The sequence below is a fragment of the Lingula anatina genome, chromosome 5 (assembly GCF_051362555.1).
Source record: "Lingula anatina isolate TDL-2025a chromosome 5, LinAna3.0, whole genome shotgun sequence".
Classification (NCBI taxonomy): Eukaryota; Metazoa; Brachiopoda; class Lingulata; order Lingulida; family Lingulidae; genus Lingula; species Lingula anatina.
In genome coordinates, this window is record NC_141771.1 from 19,185,379 (window position 1) to 19,205,103 (window position 19,725).

The 19,725-nt window shown below is 37.7% G+C and overlaps 3 protein-coding genes and 2 long non-coding RNA genes across 6 annotated transcripts in view; 2 read left to right on the forward strand and 3 right to left on the reverse strand.

The window, feature by feature from the left end:
* Positions 1 to 18,027, forward strand: part of LOC112042142 (uncharacterized) — a 50,682-nt gene extending 32,655 nt beyond the window's left edge. For both annotated transcript variants that reach the window (XR_015334714.1, XR_015334715.1), the window contains exons 4-6: positions 15,828 to 16,020; positions 16,920 to 17,029; positions 17,618 to 18,027. This is a non-coding gene — a long non-coding RNA (uncharacterized LOC112042142). The remainder of the gene's footprint in view (positions 1 to 15,827; positions 16,021 to 16,919; positions 17,030 to 17,617) is intronic.
* The window catches only part of LOC106152117 (uncharacterized), a 130,333-nt gene that overhangs the window by 105,772 nt on the left and 4,836 nt on the right, over positions 1 to 19,725 (forward strand). The window lies entirely within an intron of this gene.
* LOC147761801 (uncharacterized) overlaps positions 1 to 19,725 on the reverse strand; it is a 130,906-nt gene that overhangs the window by 81,868 nt on the left and 29,313 nt on the right. The gene's annotated exons all lie outside the window — the stretch shown is intronic.
* LOC147761806 (uncharacterized) lies at positions 7,011 to 8,449 on the reverse strand. The gene is made up of 3 exons (XM_087012370.1): positions 8,318 to 8,449; positions 7,722 to 7,992; positions 7,011 to 7,588 (listed from the first exon to the last, which is right to left on the reverse strand). The coding sequence occupies exons 2-3, from the start codon at positions 7,947 to 7,949 to the stop codon at positions 7,352 to 7,354; spliced, it is 465 nt and encodes a 154-aa protein (XP_086868496.1). The 5' UTR covers positions 7,950 to 7,992; positions 8,318 to 8,449; the 3' UTR covers positions 7,011 to 7,351.
* On the reverse strand, positions 7,989 to 14,480 carry LOC147761807 (zinc finger protein 862-like). Its single transcript, XM_087013122.1, has 8 exons — positions 14,004 to 14,480; positions 13,610 to 13,841; positions 13,306 to 13,467; positions 9,443 to 9,717; positions 9,062 to 9,253; positions 8,765 to 8,888; positions 8,318 to 8,447; positions 7,989 to 7,992 (listed from the first exon to the last, which is right to left on the reverse strand). Exons 1-8 carry the CDS (start codon positions 14,478 to 14,480, stop codon positions 7,989 to 7,991), a joined length of 1,596 nt encoding a protein of 531 aa, XP_086869248.1.

Sequence of the window (19,725 nt, forward strand, 5' to 3'; positions counted from 1 at the left end):
TCTCTGATCCTCTAGTTTTAACCCCACTTCTCGCAAATCTTAGTCTGCAATCTTAGTCTCTTATGACTTCATCTGCTGCGCAAAGGTTTGAAACTGGCTATCCCGATAACCCCTATTAGTTACCAAGAATCCCCGAAAAGTTGGACTGAAATAAATAACAGTAACTGTAGCAAAAGTGAAGCTTAAAATATAGAAATACAAGATAAATAACCTAAAAATGATACTGAAAATTACACAAAGTATACACAAAAGTGTAAGAAAAAGGATATACAGAAATGTTGTAAAACCCACTAATGAAAATGAAAATAGCTTAATTATCATAATGAAAACAAAGAATAACCAAACCACAAGAAGCAGTAAATTCAATTAAACTGTAAAACATTCAGGATATAAGAAAACAACAAATAGAAGTTAAACGGCCTGTTTTGGCATCGTGTACTGTTTTGCTTAAGATGTCTAACTCGATTATGAAAGACTGGACCTCCAACGGGACACTTCCGTCACATTGATTTATGCCTGATGATGCATCATCTAACCTACTTTGTCTAATTGCTCTATGTCGTTTACCTTGTAAATCACAAGCCAAAATGCCCCAAGTATAAGCTAACCTTTGTGTTCTTGGCTGGATAGCTGTTTCTTGCCCATTGCTGGTGTGTCCCCGGCCATCTTCACTGTGTGCTGGTTCAATTCTCTCCGACAATAAAAATCTCAAAATGGAATCGTGTGCGAACTTTCACCAATTTCGTACTGGGTTCTTAACCCCATAGAGACCGCTTAGCTGTGACCTAGAAAAGTCCCCTGTGCCCAGTTAATCTGTACAGGTACCTGTGAAAAGTGGGGTTCCCTCAGTATTTTGGCTGTAACTTATTTGTTAGCAAATATTTCCCACACAAACCATACATCTTTAGAAAGCTAATATTATATGCTAAATGATGGTGGTTTTATTAAAATGTAATACTTTTAATTGTTAGAATTATTGACCTTAGAAAATTGGATATATATTTGGGCCCGACAGAAGAAAATCAAAAAATGCATTTCACTATGCACGAAACTTTTTCTTTTTTCCATATTTTTACAAGAAAATTCACTCTAATAATCATATATTAGTTATCTTTGAACACAGAAAATTTCAGTGCAATATCTATTTGGGGTTTTGAGTAATTACAACTTTATCACGTGCCTGTGCCTGGAGTGAATTTCCCATTTCACCTGGATGCTGTCTGCTAGACAACAACATAACTTTCAACTTTCACATTATATTTTTTGCTTTAATTGCAAGCTGTATTATTCAATTCCATCAATTAAATTTAATAAATGGTGTTAAAATATTTAATTTAAAAATTCAAATTAAATTAGAAAACAATTATTTCTATTATGATCTCTTTATTTATTTTTATTTCTATACTGACTTCAACAAGCAAATGACAAATGTCATATGCCTCAGTAGAAATTACAATACAATAGTACAAAATACAAAAGAAACTTTTAAAAATAAAGTGTTACAAAAGAGATATCATGCTATACAGATACTGCACTCTCAAATACCAGATTCCTTGAAATAACCAAATATTGCACACAAAATACTGAATAATATAAGCACCATGGAAGATTCTACAACTACAAAAATAAACTTATATTTCTGACATAAAAAAATAAAACAAATTTACACTAAATTGATCATATCAAAACCATCCACACAGTAGACTTGAGTATAAAAATCCCTGAAAACAGTTCATAATTGGAACTGGGGAGCTGAAATATCAAAAGACTGCACACAAAATACTGAATAATATAAGCACCATGGAAGATTCTACAACTACAAAATTGAACTTATATTTCTGACATAAAAGAGAAACATATTTACACTAAGAATCAAAATAATCCACTCAGTAGATTATGAATAAAAAATGATTTCAGGTCAAAGTATGACACTTATCACAGCAAGTATAAAAAAGCACCCCGATTCAAATGTAAATCCTCAACAGAATGTAATGAGCATATACATATCAAATGTGCTTGAAATATAAGTAAACAAAATCCTATCAACACACACAACAGACAATGAATCCAGATTTTGCACAGGTATGATATCTGGTAGACACCAAGACAAAAAAAAAAAAAAAAAAAAACTATAAAAGGAATATCAAAAGAATCAGAGCATACCTTGCATGTAACACAAAATGCAACACAACACAAATGCTGCCTTCTCTTATAAATAAAATATTTCACAAAGATTTCCTAGCTTTCTTTCTAGGTGCCTGAGATCTCTCAGGGTCATTATAAGTATAGTCAACCATGTAATGATATCTGTAAAAGCAAGGAGCAGGACACATCCTGACCTTGCAGACAGTACATATGTAGATTGTGTCCACCCTCTGTAAATGAACAGCACAAGCAGATCTTTTTCTATCTTCTGACATAGCTGGTGCATGGTTGAGATCGCGATTAGAACGCACACAAGTGGGAAGTGTGGCTAGAGGTCTGCCTGATGTTACTTCCTTTACATTTTGTCCAATGAGTTCTTCAGCTAGATGACAAGTGAAGTCTTTCAGTTTCATTGATTTTCCACTCGTCTTCTTGTTAAGGATGTAAGAGTTTACTCTAGCAGTATCAAGCAAAAACCAAAAAAGTTTCAAATACCACACCACACCTTTCATCATACGCTTGTGGGCATTGATGCGTTGATCAGACAAGTCAACACCACCCATGTAAGTGTTGTACAGAGTTACAGTTTTGGGTCGAGTTACATTTATCTTTTCCCATTTCCCAGAAACTTTAGCTGATCTTTGCACTATGTCTGAAGTCTCCTCAACAGGTAGAGAGGTAAGTAAGGTTACTGTCTTTTTGTCTTTCCAAGTGACAGCTGTGAGGGATCCTTTGTACATGTGAATTGAGTCGCCTCTCTTCAGTTCTTTTACCACAGGAAACTTTGCATTTACCGTGTTTGGGAGTCCTTTCCTATTTGCTCTTACTGTGCCGCAAGCGGGGGTTGATCGTCGAAACAACTCCTGGAATGCGGGGACACTTGTGTAATAATTGTCCATATATAGATGGTGTCCCTTATCTAAAAAGGGAGAGGTGACTGACAAGACAACATCATGGGTTGCACCATTGTCACTGCCTTCTTTCTCTTTTCCTGTGTACACTTTCAGATTGCACACATATCCAGTGACTGACTCGGATATCATAAACAATTTCAGTCCCCACCTGATGGGTTTATCCTTCATAAATTGTTTGAAAGAACACCTTGACTTACATGCTACCATTGACTCGTCCAGAGAGAGCTCCCTCTTCGGGGCATAAACAGTTCTTATTTTTTGTACTATTCTGTCCAGAACAGGGCGCACTTTATATAGTTTATCATAAGCGGGGTTATTCCTATCAGTTACTGCCGAAGAATTGTCAACAAAATGAATGTAACGGAGAATAGATAAAAATCTGTTTCTGCTCATAACTTTGCGAAAACCTGAGGTAGAAGTTAGCCAGTTGGAAGTCCAATAATCCCTGAGGTTAGCCTTTATCACAAGTCCCATCGTAAAAATAATTCCAAACCATGACTTCAGTTCATTGGGGGTCACTTCTGTCCACTGGCATTTGTGCTGTCCTGGTGAAGCCTCTCTTTCTTGTTGGGCATACAGGTTGGTCTGCTGACATATCATGACTAAGAGGGCGTGGGTAAAAAAGAGGCCGAATAACTGACCTGGCGTAGACACTGGCAAATTTTCTTTTCCTCCTAACTACTCTATGGCATCCTCAGATAGCCCTGGTTTCCCTCTAAAGCGGATATTACTGCTGTCCCTTGAATTTATATCGTTGTTCCACTCGATATTTTCATGATCAGTTTCGTCTTCAGTGATCTGCTCTCCTAAATCTTGAGTCAAGTCCAATTCCTCATCGGAATCTGCTCGCCGCTGGTTTATTCTGGCTAACGGGACATCATCATCACTTTCTAAATCACTTTCACTGGAAAAGTCATCCTTAAAGTCCGAATTTTGAATCATTTCTAGAACACTGTCAACGCGGAGGCCTCTGCGATGATGTAGCGCCGCCATTTTCTCTCGAGTTTGTCAACAAGCCTCTACAAAATCAGAATTTTCTCACTTTTTCTATCTTTAAACTTTCCACAAAATGGCGTAATTAAAGAGACAAGAAACGTACCCGGATGTTCAGCTATGTCTTTTTTCGTGACTCTCTACATTGGAGATCAAAAAGAGAAATATTTCCAAGATACGCACATATGCGGTTCTGGGCGTTTGGGGTATACGATAATTGAACCGCATATATGCGGTGACGGGCTCTATGGGGTTAAACCCTAGCATTGTCGCCATGTCTCCCGCAACATCGATGTAGGCCCTCGATTTCAAGTGAACTGTAACTCGTCTACTGTTAATGTTATAACCCAACGTTATGTTTGTTTTTCCAATAGCTGTTAACTGATCGTGAATTGCAGTTATTAGATCGCCAACTGTCGGATAATACCCTGCAGTAATGTTTAACGTATTTGTTTTTACCCCGTCGTAATATGTCAAGACACCGTTCTGAATATTATTCCACGAATATGGGTACTGTAGTTCGACCAATGCGACTTCAAAATCCCCTTCTAGATTAAGTGACGATGACAGTTTTGTTTGGAATGTCTCAGGTCTGTTGTTAGGGAAATACTTAAAGCTGCTGTTTGACGGTAAGATAACATGAAAAGACGACGCCATCCTTTCAAATGAGGTGTTTTGTCTGGTACCGGTTACATTTATGTTTTTTGTACATCCTTCGAATCTACCCAAGTATTGAAACGATCATCATAACCTACCCATTTTACAAAAAGCTGCCTAGTTTTCCCCTTTCCACGGGTCTTTAAAATTTTCTCGATACGATACACGTCGTCAGTTTTAATAACTTTAATCATTTCTGGTTCGTACAAGACACTTTCGATTTGCTCTCCATTGTAATCTTTCACCTTATACACAGGAGGTGTTCTGTTAATCTTTCTGATATTGTAAATATTTCCTGTGTCCATCCCTGTTCGTATCCTTTCGCAAAAGGGGTGCATGTTTTGCTTAATCTTACAGTATCTCCTACTTGAAATTTAAACCCCGACTTCCGTATTTTTACTTTTCCATACAAGTTTTTCCACACAATGTTTGCATTTCGTGGATTCACATCGATTGGGGCCATCTTTATGCTTCGATGTTTTGCATGGTTGTATCCTGTCATCAAGTCATTTAGGACTGTTACATACGTTAACGTACTGTTTGCTGTGAAATATCTGTACAAACGGGTCTTTATGCTTCTGTTAAAACGCTCAACCACAGAGCTTTTTCTTTCCGATTTTGTTGTGAAAAAAGCTATGCCTTGACTCTTGAGGTACGCTTGAAATTTTCTATTTGTAAATTCTGTCCCTGCATCAGTTTGAAGTACCAGAGGCTTTCTGCCTTCGGAAACAATGCCTTTAAACGCATCTAATACATTGTCCGCTGATTTTGATTTGATTGGAACTGCCCATGCGTATTTTGAAAAAATATCAATCACAGTTAACAAGAATTTCATTCCTTTATTGTATTTTGCTATTTTACTGAGGTCTGCCAGATCACCTTGCCATTGATCATCAATATAATTCACCATGACGCGATTTGTACTGAATTGTTTCCTAACCGGTGCATGTAATGTATACACATCTTGGGCGGCTAGGAAATCTTTGATTTGCTGACGACTGATTTTCTTACCATCTTTTCGTGCGGCATTATACAGTTTTAACATGCCACCAAAGCTTACAGGGTTTGACGGGTTGGTATACAAACTATGCAGATATGCAACTGTTTTGTTCTGCCCTTTCTTGGTTTTTTTCTTACGCGGCATTTTCTCATACAGTTATGGATCAATTCCAACAAGCAAAATGATTTCTTTCTTTATCCTATCTCTATTTATAGTTCCCATCAGTTTCATCGTAATGGGTATTTAGTAGCGACATCACTGTACTGGCGGTATGTACAACGGGCAGTGTGTCATCTACCACAAAAAGCCTAACCATTTGAAATCGCTTTTTAGGTGTAAGTGGTACATTAAATCGTTGATTTATTCTTTTTCCAACTGTACACATCGTGCACTGAGGAGAGAGTCGTTCGTGTTCGACATCTGGGGCATCTCTCAGCGGGTCCCAATTCTTTAGATACAAATCGCAGTAAAAACAACGAACCACATCATCGTGTCTAGATGCTCGTGGGTCTCGGTAAAATCCACTAATGGCTAAAGGGATTGGGTTGATAAGTAGTTTGCCCGGCCAATTAAGAAAACTCAAAATTCGGTCTTCTTCTTTTGCGTATGGCATGACCGGTCCATATAGCACACCCCCCAACTCGGAATCGGTTTCCGGATGATCATCATCCATTCTGTCTACTCAGTATAAAGAAAAATGATCGCAAACACATTTTTGTAATTTTTCAGGTAAGCTGTGTGTTTATTTCAACCAATCATGTTGCTTCTTAAAAGGTATTACATTTTTTCTAACCAATCACGTTACAGCTAACAACAAATAACATTTTTTCAACCAATCAAATCACATATTATTTTAATCAATGAAATGTTTGTTATCAACTATTTACTATCAAATTGTCTTCATCACATCAAAGTAACGTTCCACATATAAATCTATATTACAGGAACGTACAAAGAAACAAATTACGTCAGTGAAGTTAAAGTCATGCTTAATAAGATCATCCAGTGAACATGGCATATTTGTTCCCTTGATTACGAGAATGTAACAACCAGCAACTCTATGGCATAGGTAATGAGATACACACAATAATATTTTTGCCATTGGCTGTGTTGTTTCCATAGCAACACAGTCTAACAGGATATTCTCATATACTTATACCACAGATATTTTATCAGTGATTGCGAAAGAGATTGAAAACTTACCAGACATGTGGGCTGGAGCAAATTAAAATTTGTCAGCCCACACCTTTTTTTACCAGCCCACAATAAAATGTAATAAGACGCAATATACTACATAAAGCTTCAAGTTTAAACATCCTTTATTTCAAGTTTTTAATTATGCTCAACAGGTAATACTAATGTAAGTAAAATGTGTAAAAAGTTCACACTTTGAAAATGTATAACTTCCAGAAAAAGAAGCCAATTAGACTGCTTTTCCAACTCAGGCTGCATTTTAGTCCTGTATTTCTATTTTGAAAGTTTGGCAATCATAAATAACATGGTTTTCCCATAATGGTCATCATGGCAGCAGCACCCAAAATTGTGTTTTCTTCTTTTTTAATGCAATATTACATAATGCTTAACATCTGTGTCTGTACATAATATTTAAATCAATCGTGCTGGAAAGGTTGCCAAAACGTCATCAGGTGTCTCTTGCAAAACGATAGAGAAAATCAAGATTCTGTTGTTCAATGTCCATGTCATCTGCATCACTGTCAGTGTAATATCTTTCATAAAAGCCATTAACTTTGTCTGCCACATTTTCCACGACACTTTCACTTCCAGAGTTAAGGTCTTCCATTGATTCTGCAATTTCTGCTCCCTCCAACTCAGCATTGTCACTCTTGCTACGACAGTATTTTATCTTCCTTCCTGAAGACTGAAAAGTAAAAAGGGAAAACTTCAAATGGGAGCACATATTCATAAAACTAAAAAGTTATGGTTAATATTATCACTTTACACATATAATTGTCACCTTTAATCAATTATTAACAGGTCCAAAAATTACATACTAGCCAGCTCTCCAATACTGGTGTTGGGTTAAATGCATCTACAGGTGATGATTCCAGTTTCACCATCATTAAACTGTCCATTGTGGATGACTTCAATCTACACCTTCTGTTGGTCTTTATTAATTTCATCTGAGAAAAAGTGGTTTCGCATCTCACTGAAGTAGGAGGCAGAGATTGCAAAAGCTCTATCAACAGGAGGCAGGAAAAGTCTTCTCCATATTCACACATAATTTGTGGCCAAGATGTACCAGAATGCAAACTGTCACCTTACCTGTGAAACAAGAAAAAAACATACACATTATTCCCCTAACACTTCATTATGAAATATCTCTGATCACTATAAAAAATTAATAAATTAAAATAATCTTTAAGTTAACACTATAAACAGAAACCAAATTACCAATGAAATGCACATGGCTTGTCTTTTATCTATAGTAATAAGAATGTATTGCCAATATGTGGTAAAACATTTTTGATAGCAACTACATTATGGAATCTTAATTTTAAATATTCCTTGAAACAAACCATTAAGATTGCTTTGTGTCATGATAGCACAGCCAAAACAAACAAATAAAAAAAAACGTAGAGCAATATACCTTTTGTACAGTACCCGCTTCAGAACCTGCCACTCCTGCAAGACTACTTTCTCATCCACATCCATACCAGCTCCTACAAGGGCATTGGGGAAATGTCTGAGCAGAGTTTGGACTTCTTCAGTGCCAAATTCTGAAAACAGCAAAATAATAATAATAAATAAATATAAATAAAATGATGCTCTCCGAAAAACTGCAGGATTACTACAGTCAGAATTGGAAAACAAAAATGTTTCACTCAGCTAAATTATTTGTTTATATATTCTTACTATCTTAAATAACTTAAGACAAAACCTAGTGATTGAAAAGGATTTAATAATTTGCCAAACGTGGACCTGTGCATATCTGTACAAATTAAATCTTGTTCTACAAATGTTGTAAATAAAATGCAAGCTTCAAATCTTGTACATAAAATTTAAGTGAAGTAATATAACCGGCACAAGAACATACCTTCAATCTCTTTGATGTTTCCATTTGGAGGCCATCTTCTGAGCTTACATATAGCAGTTGCTTTAACAACATTCATTTCAGAATCATTAAAGCCAAACCGGCTAATCAATGGATCTAATAAATCCTGGAAAAATTATATACGGAATTTGACTTGACTAAAAAAATCTTAACATACTGCAGAGTATTAAATTTTGTAAAGGTCAATGTTTTGGGTTAAGTTACTTTCCCCATATTGTGTTATGAGCCATAAGTGTTTACTTTTAAAATATATCACTATGAAAGCTGCCAGTGACATACCTGTAACACCAACATAAATAAGACAATCTCTTTCTGCAGCAATATCTTGACAAGTCCTTCAGCCTTTGCATTCTCATGGCTGGCATTGCTCAGGTGAAGTTCATAAGCTGGAAAGTTGTGCAGAATATTATCCACCCCCCTGCTAACATGACAGATCCACCTCGTCCCTGTTACTTTGGGAGGCAGTGTGCCCTGGAATGGTAACTTCCCTTGAGTAAATATGCAAAATTAAATAAAAATAAAAATAAATTAAAAAAAAAAACTGCTGACCAATTAAAAATAATCCAGAAAAATTGAAAGAAGAAAATTATTATTACAAGTGTAGAAATTTCTGGAAATGATGAAAAGGTACATGCAATAGTGTAAAATATCCACAAATACCTGGATCTTCAAAGTATCCCATGCTCTCTGCAGGCCCTTCTTGTTCTTGTGGGATTTCTTGTAGAAGTAATGAAGTCCTATCATCACTGTCATCACTCTATCGTAGAGCTTTTTACAATGAACTTTTGTCACATCCTTCATGGCCAACTCCAACCTGTGGCACAGGCAGTGCACTGTCACAAGCTCTGGGTTATCACTCTGAAGACGAGATGCCAAACCAGACTTACTGCCTAACATGTTACTGGCCCCGTCACATCCCATTCCTACCATTTTACCTAGATAATGATTAATAACAGAAAATTAATATCATCCAAGAATCTGTACACTGCAGAATCTTGAGCGTATACATGTACGGTAATGTGCCATGAATTTCGAACAGTAGAAAATAATTAAATTTGGGAAAAGATCGTTCTGGCCGAAATTCATGAAATGGAGGTGCTCAGAACTTCCGAAAGTTCGAATTTCATGGAATTCTGCCAATTTTGACCGGAAGTTGTCTGTTCGTCGCTAGGCCTTCTGTTATCTTCTCCCGACGATCTATTTAGAGTTACCATAATGTATGATGTGTGAGTGTCGGTAATTGCGACCAAAGGTATACACGTACTTTCACCCGATCACTGTGTATGGCCCATAGATAGAGCGGTACTGTTGTCTAGGGCCGCAAAACAGCATTGTTATCAGTAGTGTCGTTTTTCAAAAGCGATTCTGGCAGCCAGAAACTAGTGTCGTTTTTCAAAAACGATCCTGGCGCTCAGAACGGGAGTGGACGGAGGGAGAGACGGCCGACGATTAGCGTCTGCCACGGCCAGATAACCTTTACTATGGAAGCTTAGTGTTACCGTTGCTCCTTTCCGTGCACTGAAACCGAGGCGACAGCCGATCAGTGTCTATGGCGCACGTGCAGATAGCCTTCATCTGCGATAAGTGTCTTCCGCGACCAGGTTCGTTGCCTTTACCGTTAAAGTCGGGCGGAGCTTTATGTGCGAATGCGTCCTCATCTCGCCGTTCGCGGGTCGGTGTCTCCGACGCATACGTAGCCTTCCCTGCAGAAGCCGGCCTCGGCACTACGGCCTCTCCTCCGTGCGGGGAGGCCACTAAGACCGCCGATCGGTATGTGCGGCGCACAGGTAGCCTTCGCCACGGCAGCCGAACTGTGTATTACGGTCGCTCTCCGTCGTGCGCTGCGACCAAGATGACCGCTGATTGTTGTCTGCGATCAAATATATACTAGGTTTGGGGGGGGGGTGCAGGGCCGTTTTTTTTTTTTTTTTTTCGCTCAGGCAACCCAATCTTAACCAGCAGCAGCAACTGATTTCCTGGCGCATAGTTGCGTCAATGTACGCATTTGAAAAGCGTGTACGTTTTGTCATTGAAACCATCTTCAAACAAAAGCGAGAGATAGGTAATCTAGAGTAAACCGAAAAGGCAGTTTTTATATTCGTTCAAGGGACTGAAAGATCGTCAATGGGAGATAGTGAGCGATCTGAGCGCGACAATAAGCCAATTTCCACACTAGTTCAAGGGACTTCGTTACTATATTCGTCAGCAAGAGATCGTCAGCCATCCGAGCAAGCATAGAAGCTTGGACTTTTTGTCCATGCTAGAAAGCAATTTTCATGTAGTCAGCAGGATATGGTTTGCTGGTTTGCGACAGGGGCGTAACCAGGCATACGCACGGATACACTGTGCGTATATAATTTTTTGGTGAACCATGATATTATTCTCTATAAATCTAGTGTTCTTTTCAAGGAATATTATCGAAATTCCCCTTCGATTATAAGTTAACGTCACCTGAATGTACAAATTCTCTGTATAATTTATATATGCACCATTGTTCTGACACCCTTCTCGTTTGCTTTCACAGAACTGAGGTTAACAATACTAGTTACCATCTGAAGTCCGATCTTAATCGTCCATCTAGCTGGAACTTGCTTTACCTCTTAATTAGAGGGTAAAGTGCCCTTCAGCTCACAGGTAGCATTTGTCTTGAGTGTATCGAACGCGATATTTATCTCAGATAAAAATCTACCTGTGTGTTATTATCAAAGAGCTGCTCCAGCAGACCTGGAGGCACTAGATAAATCTGATCATCGGGTTAAATAAGGAGTCAGAGAAACAAAGGAAGATTGATTTTTCCTGCAAAGTTTCAAAGAATTTTGACACGGACTTGATCCAGCTTAACCCTCCAAACTAACGGGGTGGCATGGGCAATTTTTACAAAATTTACAAACAATTAAACTTAGATATATTACAATTTTATCCTTTAATATAATTTTGGGAGGCATGCACCCGCATGTAAGCTGGGTGATGTCAGTAAGCCCCTAGTTAAATAAATATACCCTTATGAGCAAGGCTTTTCCCAGCGAACCGTCCAGCCGTCATTTGGACGGCCGCTGACATCACCGGACGACCTATATTTTCAAAGACGGCTAGACGGCTTGCGACTTTTTTTTAATGACGTCTTGGCTTGTCGGGACAGCCGTGGACGTTGTAAGAAATTTTCTTAGAGTTATTTGACGTACCTTGCTTTTATGATGCGTCACAGATGAATGGTACTACTTTGTAGTGTACGCTGATATTCAGTCACGACGAAACTACTTCCTAAAGCTTACAAAACACAATAAAATGTTTCTATGAACTTTAAGATACACATTCCACGCCGTATGCAGCAGTGACAAGAGTGACCTTCATGCGGTACAAAACACTAAGCAAACTACAGGCCAATTTGTGAAAGGGGACACCTTCCAGACCTTCATACGCACGGCAACTGACAAAGCTGATTGACAAAAAGGAAAATTTCAAATTTTCAGTGAGAGATCGTTCGCAATCCGAGAGAGACCAGGAGGCAATTTTCATATTTGTTAAAGAGACTTCGTAAGCCAAAGGGCAAGACGAGAACGCAATTTTCATATTTGTTAAAGAGACTTCGTAAGCCAAAGGGCAAGACGAGAACGCAATTTTCGTATCGTCAGCGTCGCAATCCGAGTGAAACGAGAAAGCTCATACTCGTTCAGTGGCTTGTGTTTGCGGAAGATCGTCAGCCGGAGATCGTTCTCGATTGTTTTAAACCCTCCATCCCTCCCCTTTGGAATTTATAATTTTTAAAAATATTTTTCATTTCATTTGTACATTTCAAGGGACTTCATTAGCGGAAGATCGTCAGCGGGAGATCTTGAACGATCTGAGCGAGACAAGAAAGCAATAATGGTAATCTTTATTGCAGCTCTTAATATTGCTCTTTTGTTCTGTTACTGAAGTCTCTACTGTTAACAATGCTATTGTGCGCCTCAGCAAAACTACCGATCGCTATCTCACACCGAATACTGCGGTAAAGAAACAACAGCCCGACAGTACAACTCTTTAATAGATTCTCCTGTTATCTGAATGAATGGATATGACGATGTTGTTTAGCGTCCTAAACTAACTGTACCGATCGTTATCTTGCACCTTGGGCCGCACACGTAGTACTCAGGTAAAGGTACGCTGGGGCAACATTGCCGACTGTTAGATCTTTATAAGCGCGAGAATAGCCCGGTGGCCGATTTTAAGGTGTACGAAATTCACGAAATCAAGATCGCGCAAAATTGCTTACTGGCCGAAATTCATGGTCCAGAAAAAACTCCAGACGGCCGATTTTAAGATCGTTCGAAATTCAAGAGCCGTTCGAAATTCATGGCACTTTACCGTATGTGACACCTAGACAAAAAAATAATACCGCAGCACCTAGATATTAAAAATTATTTACAAATGTTGAAAACATGAATTCGAACTAGGTATTCATTTCACTCAGAGTATTTTTGTTCACTTTATTTAGATTCTCAGTGTTACTATCATAAACATATTAAATTAATTTTAATATTTACCTTTGAATATTTCACTGTCAATCTGACTATTTATGAAAACATGATTTACATGGTCATACAGATCTGCAGCGCATGTGCTCTTTGGTGAATCTATGGACAGAAACTTCATACTGGGAACTCCATTTTTGGAAAACCTTATATATATTGTCTCTTGTTCATCTCCTGAATGAAAAATTAAAACTCCAGTTACATTTGAGTGAACTTATAAAGACGAAGTTTATAATATATACTATTTCACAGAAATAAAAAATTCATGCAAAACATCTAATGATAAGGTATCCAGGATATTCAGACATGGATTTACCTGTCAAATCACTACTGCCATCCATAATGAAACTGAAAAAAGGAGCCTCTTTCACACTCTGGACAATTCTGCTTTTCTCCTGAGCAGCAATGGCCTCGATGAACCCGAGAGCGGCCCTGTTGTTCTTGTATGTGTTTGCAGTGTCCAGGCCTTTGGCTCTATCCAAGACGACAAGTGAAGTAAAATCCGTCAGCGGACGATTCATTTTAGCAATATAATGGGCGTTCCGGACCTTGAAGCAGTAAATAAGGAAAAAAATGAAAAAATAAAAAAGTGAAACGTCAAGTTTAAATGTAAAGTTCTATGAAATAAATTGAGAACTTTCACTGACTTAACCACTAAACTACTTCACAAGACACTATTAATCTCTTCAAACATTATTTGTCTCCCTTACCATGCTTTCTAAACGACTTCGTTCTGCCGACTTCAGGGCTAGGAGAGCCTTGCCTGCCTTACTTCCTGCGACTGCCGCGGAACTCGCAGGCTCTCTGTTTGACAGTGTAGCAAGCGCTGAAATATGTGACTTGCTGACTTCGTGGTCCTTGAGGGCACTCGTTTTAAAGTTTTTGCACCCAGATATAAATGAGTTTTGCAATGTTCCCGCGCCATAAAACTTTGCACATTTAGTGCATGTCATGGCGTCCTCGTCATCATCATAACACACCCAAGGATGCAGTAATTTCCATTTTGGGTTAAAATTCCGTTTCCGTGTTTTATCGTACTCTTGAAAAAAAGATTTTCTGCTAATGTTAGTGGTATTTGGGCTTCTTTTTTCACTATTTTTCTCTACAATACCGAGCCACGAGGTGATCTTCGACGTGGACATGGCGCCGGCGAAGGTACTTGCGGTCACATGACCACATGGTTTCATACTCTCCAAGCAGCATTCGCTTTATTAACAACAGCGAGGATCTTCTGCCTGGAGAGAGAGTAACTTTCGTTTGCCGCGTGATCGATAAAGAAATGTCAATTACTGGTGTACTTCCCAATCAGATAAAAACCACACCCACTAAATCTTATGGACAGGCTGGCATGTATTTGATACAAAATATCTAGTGCGTGCACAGAGCTTAACGATAAATCCAGATGAGGCGAGTTGAAGAGGCGAGTTTTCCCTGTTAAGAAATAGACTTTAGTCCGTCGGACATGTGGGCCGATGAGTTTTAAGGATGTACCAGACCACAGAATTTTTGCCGGCATATGGCCGTGGTCCGACGTCTTTCGCAATCACTGGAAGTTGAATAGGAAGTCATATACTGGCAATCTAAATGTGACCTTGAAATTGACCTTTGACCTACTTTTTATCATGAATTGAACTTTGCAAATTTTGGTTCCCTTTTATCTCCAAAACTGGCAGAGATAGGTCCATAGTTACTATTGAACTTGAATAGGAAGTCATATACTGGCAATCTAAATGTGACCTTGAAATTGACCTTTGACCTACTTTTTATCATGAATTGAACTTTGCAAATTTTGGTTCCCTTTTATTTCCAAAACTAGCGAGATAGGTCCATAGTTACTATTGAACTTGAATAGGAAGTCATATACTGGCAATCTAAGTGTGACCTTGAAATTGACCTTTGACCTACTTATAATCATGAACTGAACTCTGCTAATTTCTTTCTCTTTTAACTCCAAACCTGGCAGAGATAGGTCCATAGTTACTATTGAAGTTGAATAGGAAGTCATATACTGGAAATTTACTGTGACCTTGAAATTGACCTTTGACCTACCTTACAATGAACTTAACTTTGATTGTGCCATTTTAAGTTATATATATTTTTTGCGTATTTTGAAAATTCTTGTTGATTGCATTTTTACAGCTTGGCAAGCATAAGAATGGTGGCTGTGTCCATTATTTTGCGTATGTGGGGGTCTATATGAATGCGCTTGCTCCAGCTGGTGGTACAATATTCGGAGGCGGTATCGCCTCTCTGATCCTCTAGTTTTAAAAAATATCCAGTTCTTCTAGAGGTCAATGTCCACCCTTCCTCAGACACGCTGCCGCAGAACACACATGCCCATTTCAATTCACTTGACCATCCCGCTTAGCACCTTGTTGATTTCTCTGTCAGCCGTACCTCATCCCCAAGCTCAGGTGGCACTGACGCTTTGTTGCAACTGGCTGCAGTGCCAAATACTGTATCCAGTACAAAAACAAACCAGACATCTTCATGACCAAGACTAGTGGTTGACTGGACTGTTTTATTTTTTCCAGCACCTTTCTGTATGACATGGTGGCTTCTAGGCAGCAGCTGGCTACATGGACATGGCTTTTAATAATAAGGAATTAGACAGTTAAAACCAGCAAGAACATCCTTATAGCCTTCATCTCATCCACATATGTAACACATGGGATGTGGCAAGTTTTAGGACAAGTGAGATTTACACAGAGACAAGAAGGTGATATGGTAAGCAGTATTATTATAGTATTATTACAGTAATGTAACAAACAATAGGTGAGGAACCATGTTCTAAAATGATATTTTGCTAGACTGCAATGTTTGAAGCAAATGCTTATCTCCCACAACTGTCATCTTTTTTTTCATTTTGACAGTATCATTATATATACATAACATATATAAATGTATACATATATAAATAAATTTAAAGCATTTTCAAGCTGTTGTATTGATTATGGATTCTTCGTGCTGCGATTCTTTGTCAATTGTTATGCTTTCAGTGGTATCACTTAAGAGAGATTGATTGTTACATTTGGGTTTTTTCCTTATCTTCTTAGATAATATGGAAAATAAATATTGTCATGTTATGAGATAATCCTGCTGCATCAAAAATAAATCGGGGTGAATTTGCCAATTTCATGGTGTAAAAACAGCATTCTTGGGTTGAAAACTGTAATATTAAATTCAGATATATCTCCCTCATCTGATCAGCTAACAGCACTGTTTTAACACCCATTTGATCATAACAACAAATACTGCAAACTGATGCCGGAAAAAGTTCTGGAAAGTTTTACTTCGGATTTTATCACAAAAGATGCAAAATAATGTCTTTGTTTAAATAAATTATTTAAATGATTAATGAAGCATTATGATTAAGGGTTCATATCTCCTATCACTTAGTTACAGAGCTATGTTCATTTTTTTTCCCACAGTGTCCACTGGGAACTAAATGCGCATTTCATCATTTAGCTTTAAGTGGCCCTATTAATGTCATTTATTATTTAAGCCCCAGCCTGCAGGTATCCTAGGTTGGAACATCTCTCTGGCCCATCTCCTAGGAGTATTTTTGTTGTATTTTTGTGTAAGATATGATATATACGTAGTATTTGTATGTTGTAATTTCACAGGAGTTTGGCCTACTTCAAGGAGGTCCATGCCCAACATTCCTTGATTGTCTTCTAAGCAGAGGAGGAAATTACATGTGGAGAATTATTAAGATATTCAAGAGAGGCTACAGGTAATAATAAGATAGTTTTTCATTTTAAATTGACAAAAAACTTGTTTTGATATTATGAATTTAAATCTTTTGTTTCAAATTGTCGGTAAATAATTGAATGAAAATGTTTCTGTAGAACACAAACAGTGTAAGTTGCCCTCTAAGGACCCATTCCCAATGAAACTACCATTCTACATATATAGATCCAACTCCATGGGGACTCACTGAATGCAATCAGGTAACATGCCTCCTCCTGGCATTGAGTAAAATATATAAAAAAGCTGGTGATTATACAAGTTTGGAAACGAGAAGGTGTTTTAATATGATTGCATTCAGCCAGAGTCCCTGTGGAGTTGGATCAAGCTACACAGATTGATAGTTCCATTGGGAATGTGCCCTAAATCATAAAAGTGGGCAAGTGTACTTTAAGTTTGCATTTGTTTTTGGAAAAGTTACCAACTGCTGCTTTATTGTAGGAATTTTTTGTAGAGGTTTGACTATTGACGTTAATAGTTACTTATTTTGAGAACAAATTGTTAAGGTATTACTGTACATTCATTATTATGCTAACAAGTATTCTAATGGGGCACTACGCTATTTCCTTTTCAGCTGGCAGAAGAAAAGGATTAGAGTTATCAAATATTTTGGCCTTCATCACTGGACAGATGGACATGCAGCTTCTAGGATTTTAGCGCCAACCAATAAACACATTCTTGTTTGCTATGGCCTCCTTTTTACATGCCCTCAAAAACCGCTAATATTGTGTGCACATGCATTGAACTTACGATTGCCCTTGCTAGGAGGCAAGACACTAACACAAGAACAATTATTTGATTTGTGGGACTTAGCTTTGCTGTCATCACACATATTTAGGACCCCATTCCAAGAGATTAGATCGATCCAACTAGATCGACCTAACTCCCTGGGGGTTCACGCTAAATAGCTGTCAGCCGAGCGGGCACGGAAGTTAATTACCCCCTTACAGCTTGTAGTAGGCGGGACGGACATTTAAGCTGGATTATCTGACAGTAATCTATTGAGACCCACCATGGGGATAGATCGATCTAAAATCTATGGAAATGCGCCCTACGACTATGTTATAGAAATGGCACACACTGAGTGTGTTGTTAGTGTAGTTTATTTGTTAGAATTGGATCGAGATTATTATCATGTTTTTATTCACTGAGGTGAACCTTAAGTCGTTGTTGTTGTTGTGTGTGTGTGTGTGTGTGTGTGGTTAATTAGGAACTTTGAAATGGCAAAGGAAACAGTGAAGGTTTTGAAAGCCAGCTTGGTATATATACGTACACTGTGCATGATGTCAGTCTGTAAACACTGACAAGTTGAGAAGGTTTTTTCAATATTTCCTGAAATATTCCTGATTATATACTGGGGTACATAAACAGTATCTTTTAAGAGTATATAATACTCAGTAATAAGAAGAAATACAGTGAAAATTATGTATGAAATTCAGTTTTTTACTTTGTTCACCTGGATGTCATGAGTAGAATGAGACTGTTCTGTCTTAAATGTCATGGAACACAATACTGCAGTACATTGACAGCAGGCAATCTAAGGGTGTTTTAAGTGTGTGCCATATTGGATCTGCAGCTAAGTTCTGAAAACCAAGAAAATGGAACCAAGGTCCTCTTCCATTATTCCATGCACCATTATTCAGGCAAAATGGCTGCTTTGAATTCAAAGATCCAAGTTTGTATATGATGTGAAGTCAAAATTTAAATACCAAATAAATATTCTAAATATTTCAATAATGTGTTTTTATTTGTTCCTTTTATGGATTACATTTTTATTATTTATAAAAACATTTTACTCAGAAAACTCACTCATATCTAATGAAATGCAGATAAAGAAATGTTTGCTTTCAGAAAAATTGATAAGATGGTAGTATTTGTTTGTTTGAAAAATAACATGTTAAAGCATATATGCATCTGATTTAAGGTTGCCTCTAAGTTTTGTTTAAGCGCACAAGTGAGCTTTTTTAAATCTTATAATTAATTAATAGCCAATCCTTACATTTTTTGTTTTTTCATTCTGACCCTTTTCTTATATTCAGTAAAGTATTAAATAAATGTGTAAATGCCTTAAATAGATCATTTAAGAGCCGCGTATCTTCTTTCCCGGGATGGGGGGGGGGGATAGTCCAAAGCAGTCAAATCTATCAGTTCACAAATAAACCATCAACCTGGGCATATTTCATGATTATCCATTTCAACTGACCATTTTAGTTTCGTGCGTTTATATTTTTGTTCAGTATATATTGTTTTACTTTGAATTAACTGAGTGTCCCTGTTTGGTAAAAAGTAAGATTCATTTCTAAATTGAATTCTTTTGTCAATATTGTTCCAATGTTGTTTTATTCAGAGTTGTTTATAAAGTTACATAAAATCACAAAATGGACATACTCCTTGCCTTTAATAACAAAAATTTTCTTTAAACGAGGCTTCCGTACGAACAGAGGGTGTGGTATAACATACTGTAAATTACACGTACTTGTTTTGGTGAGAGGTGTTCAGTTTGGACCAAGGTCAGTGAAAGAAGCTTATGACACAGTGCTGCTATTTCCACAATCAGTCCTCATATTTAACGCTGACAACGGCAGCATTCTGTTGTAAGTACAGTGCAAACGAAGTTTTACAGCTCATTAACATTGAAAATATCGGTCTACACGCCTCCTCTTGTTCCAACGTACTCTTATA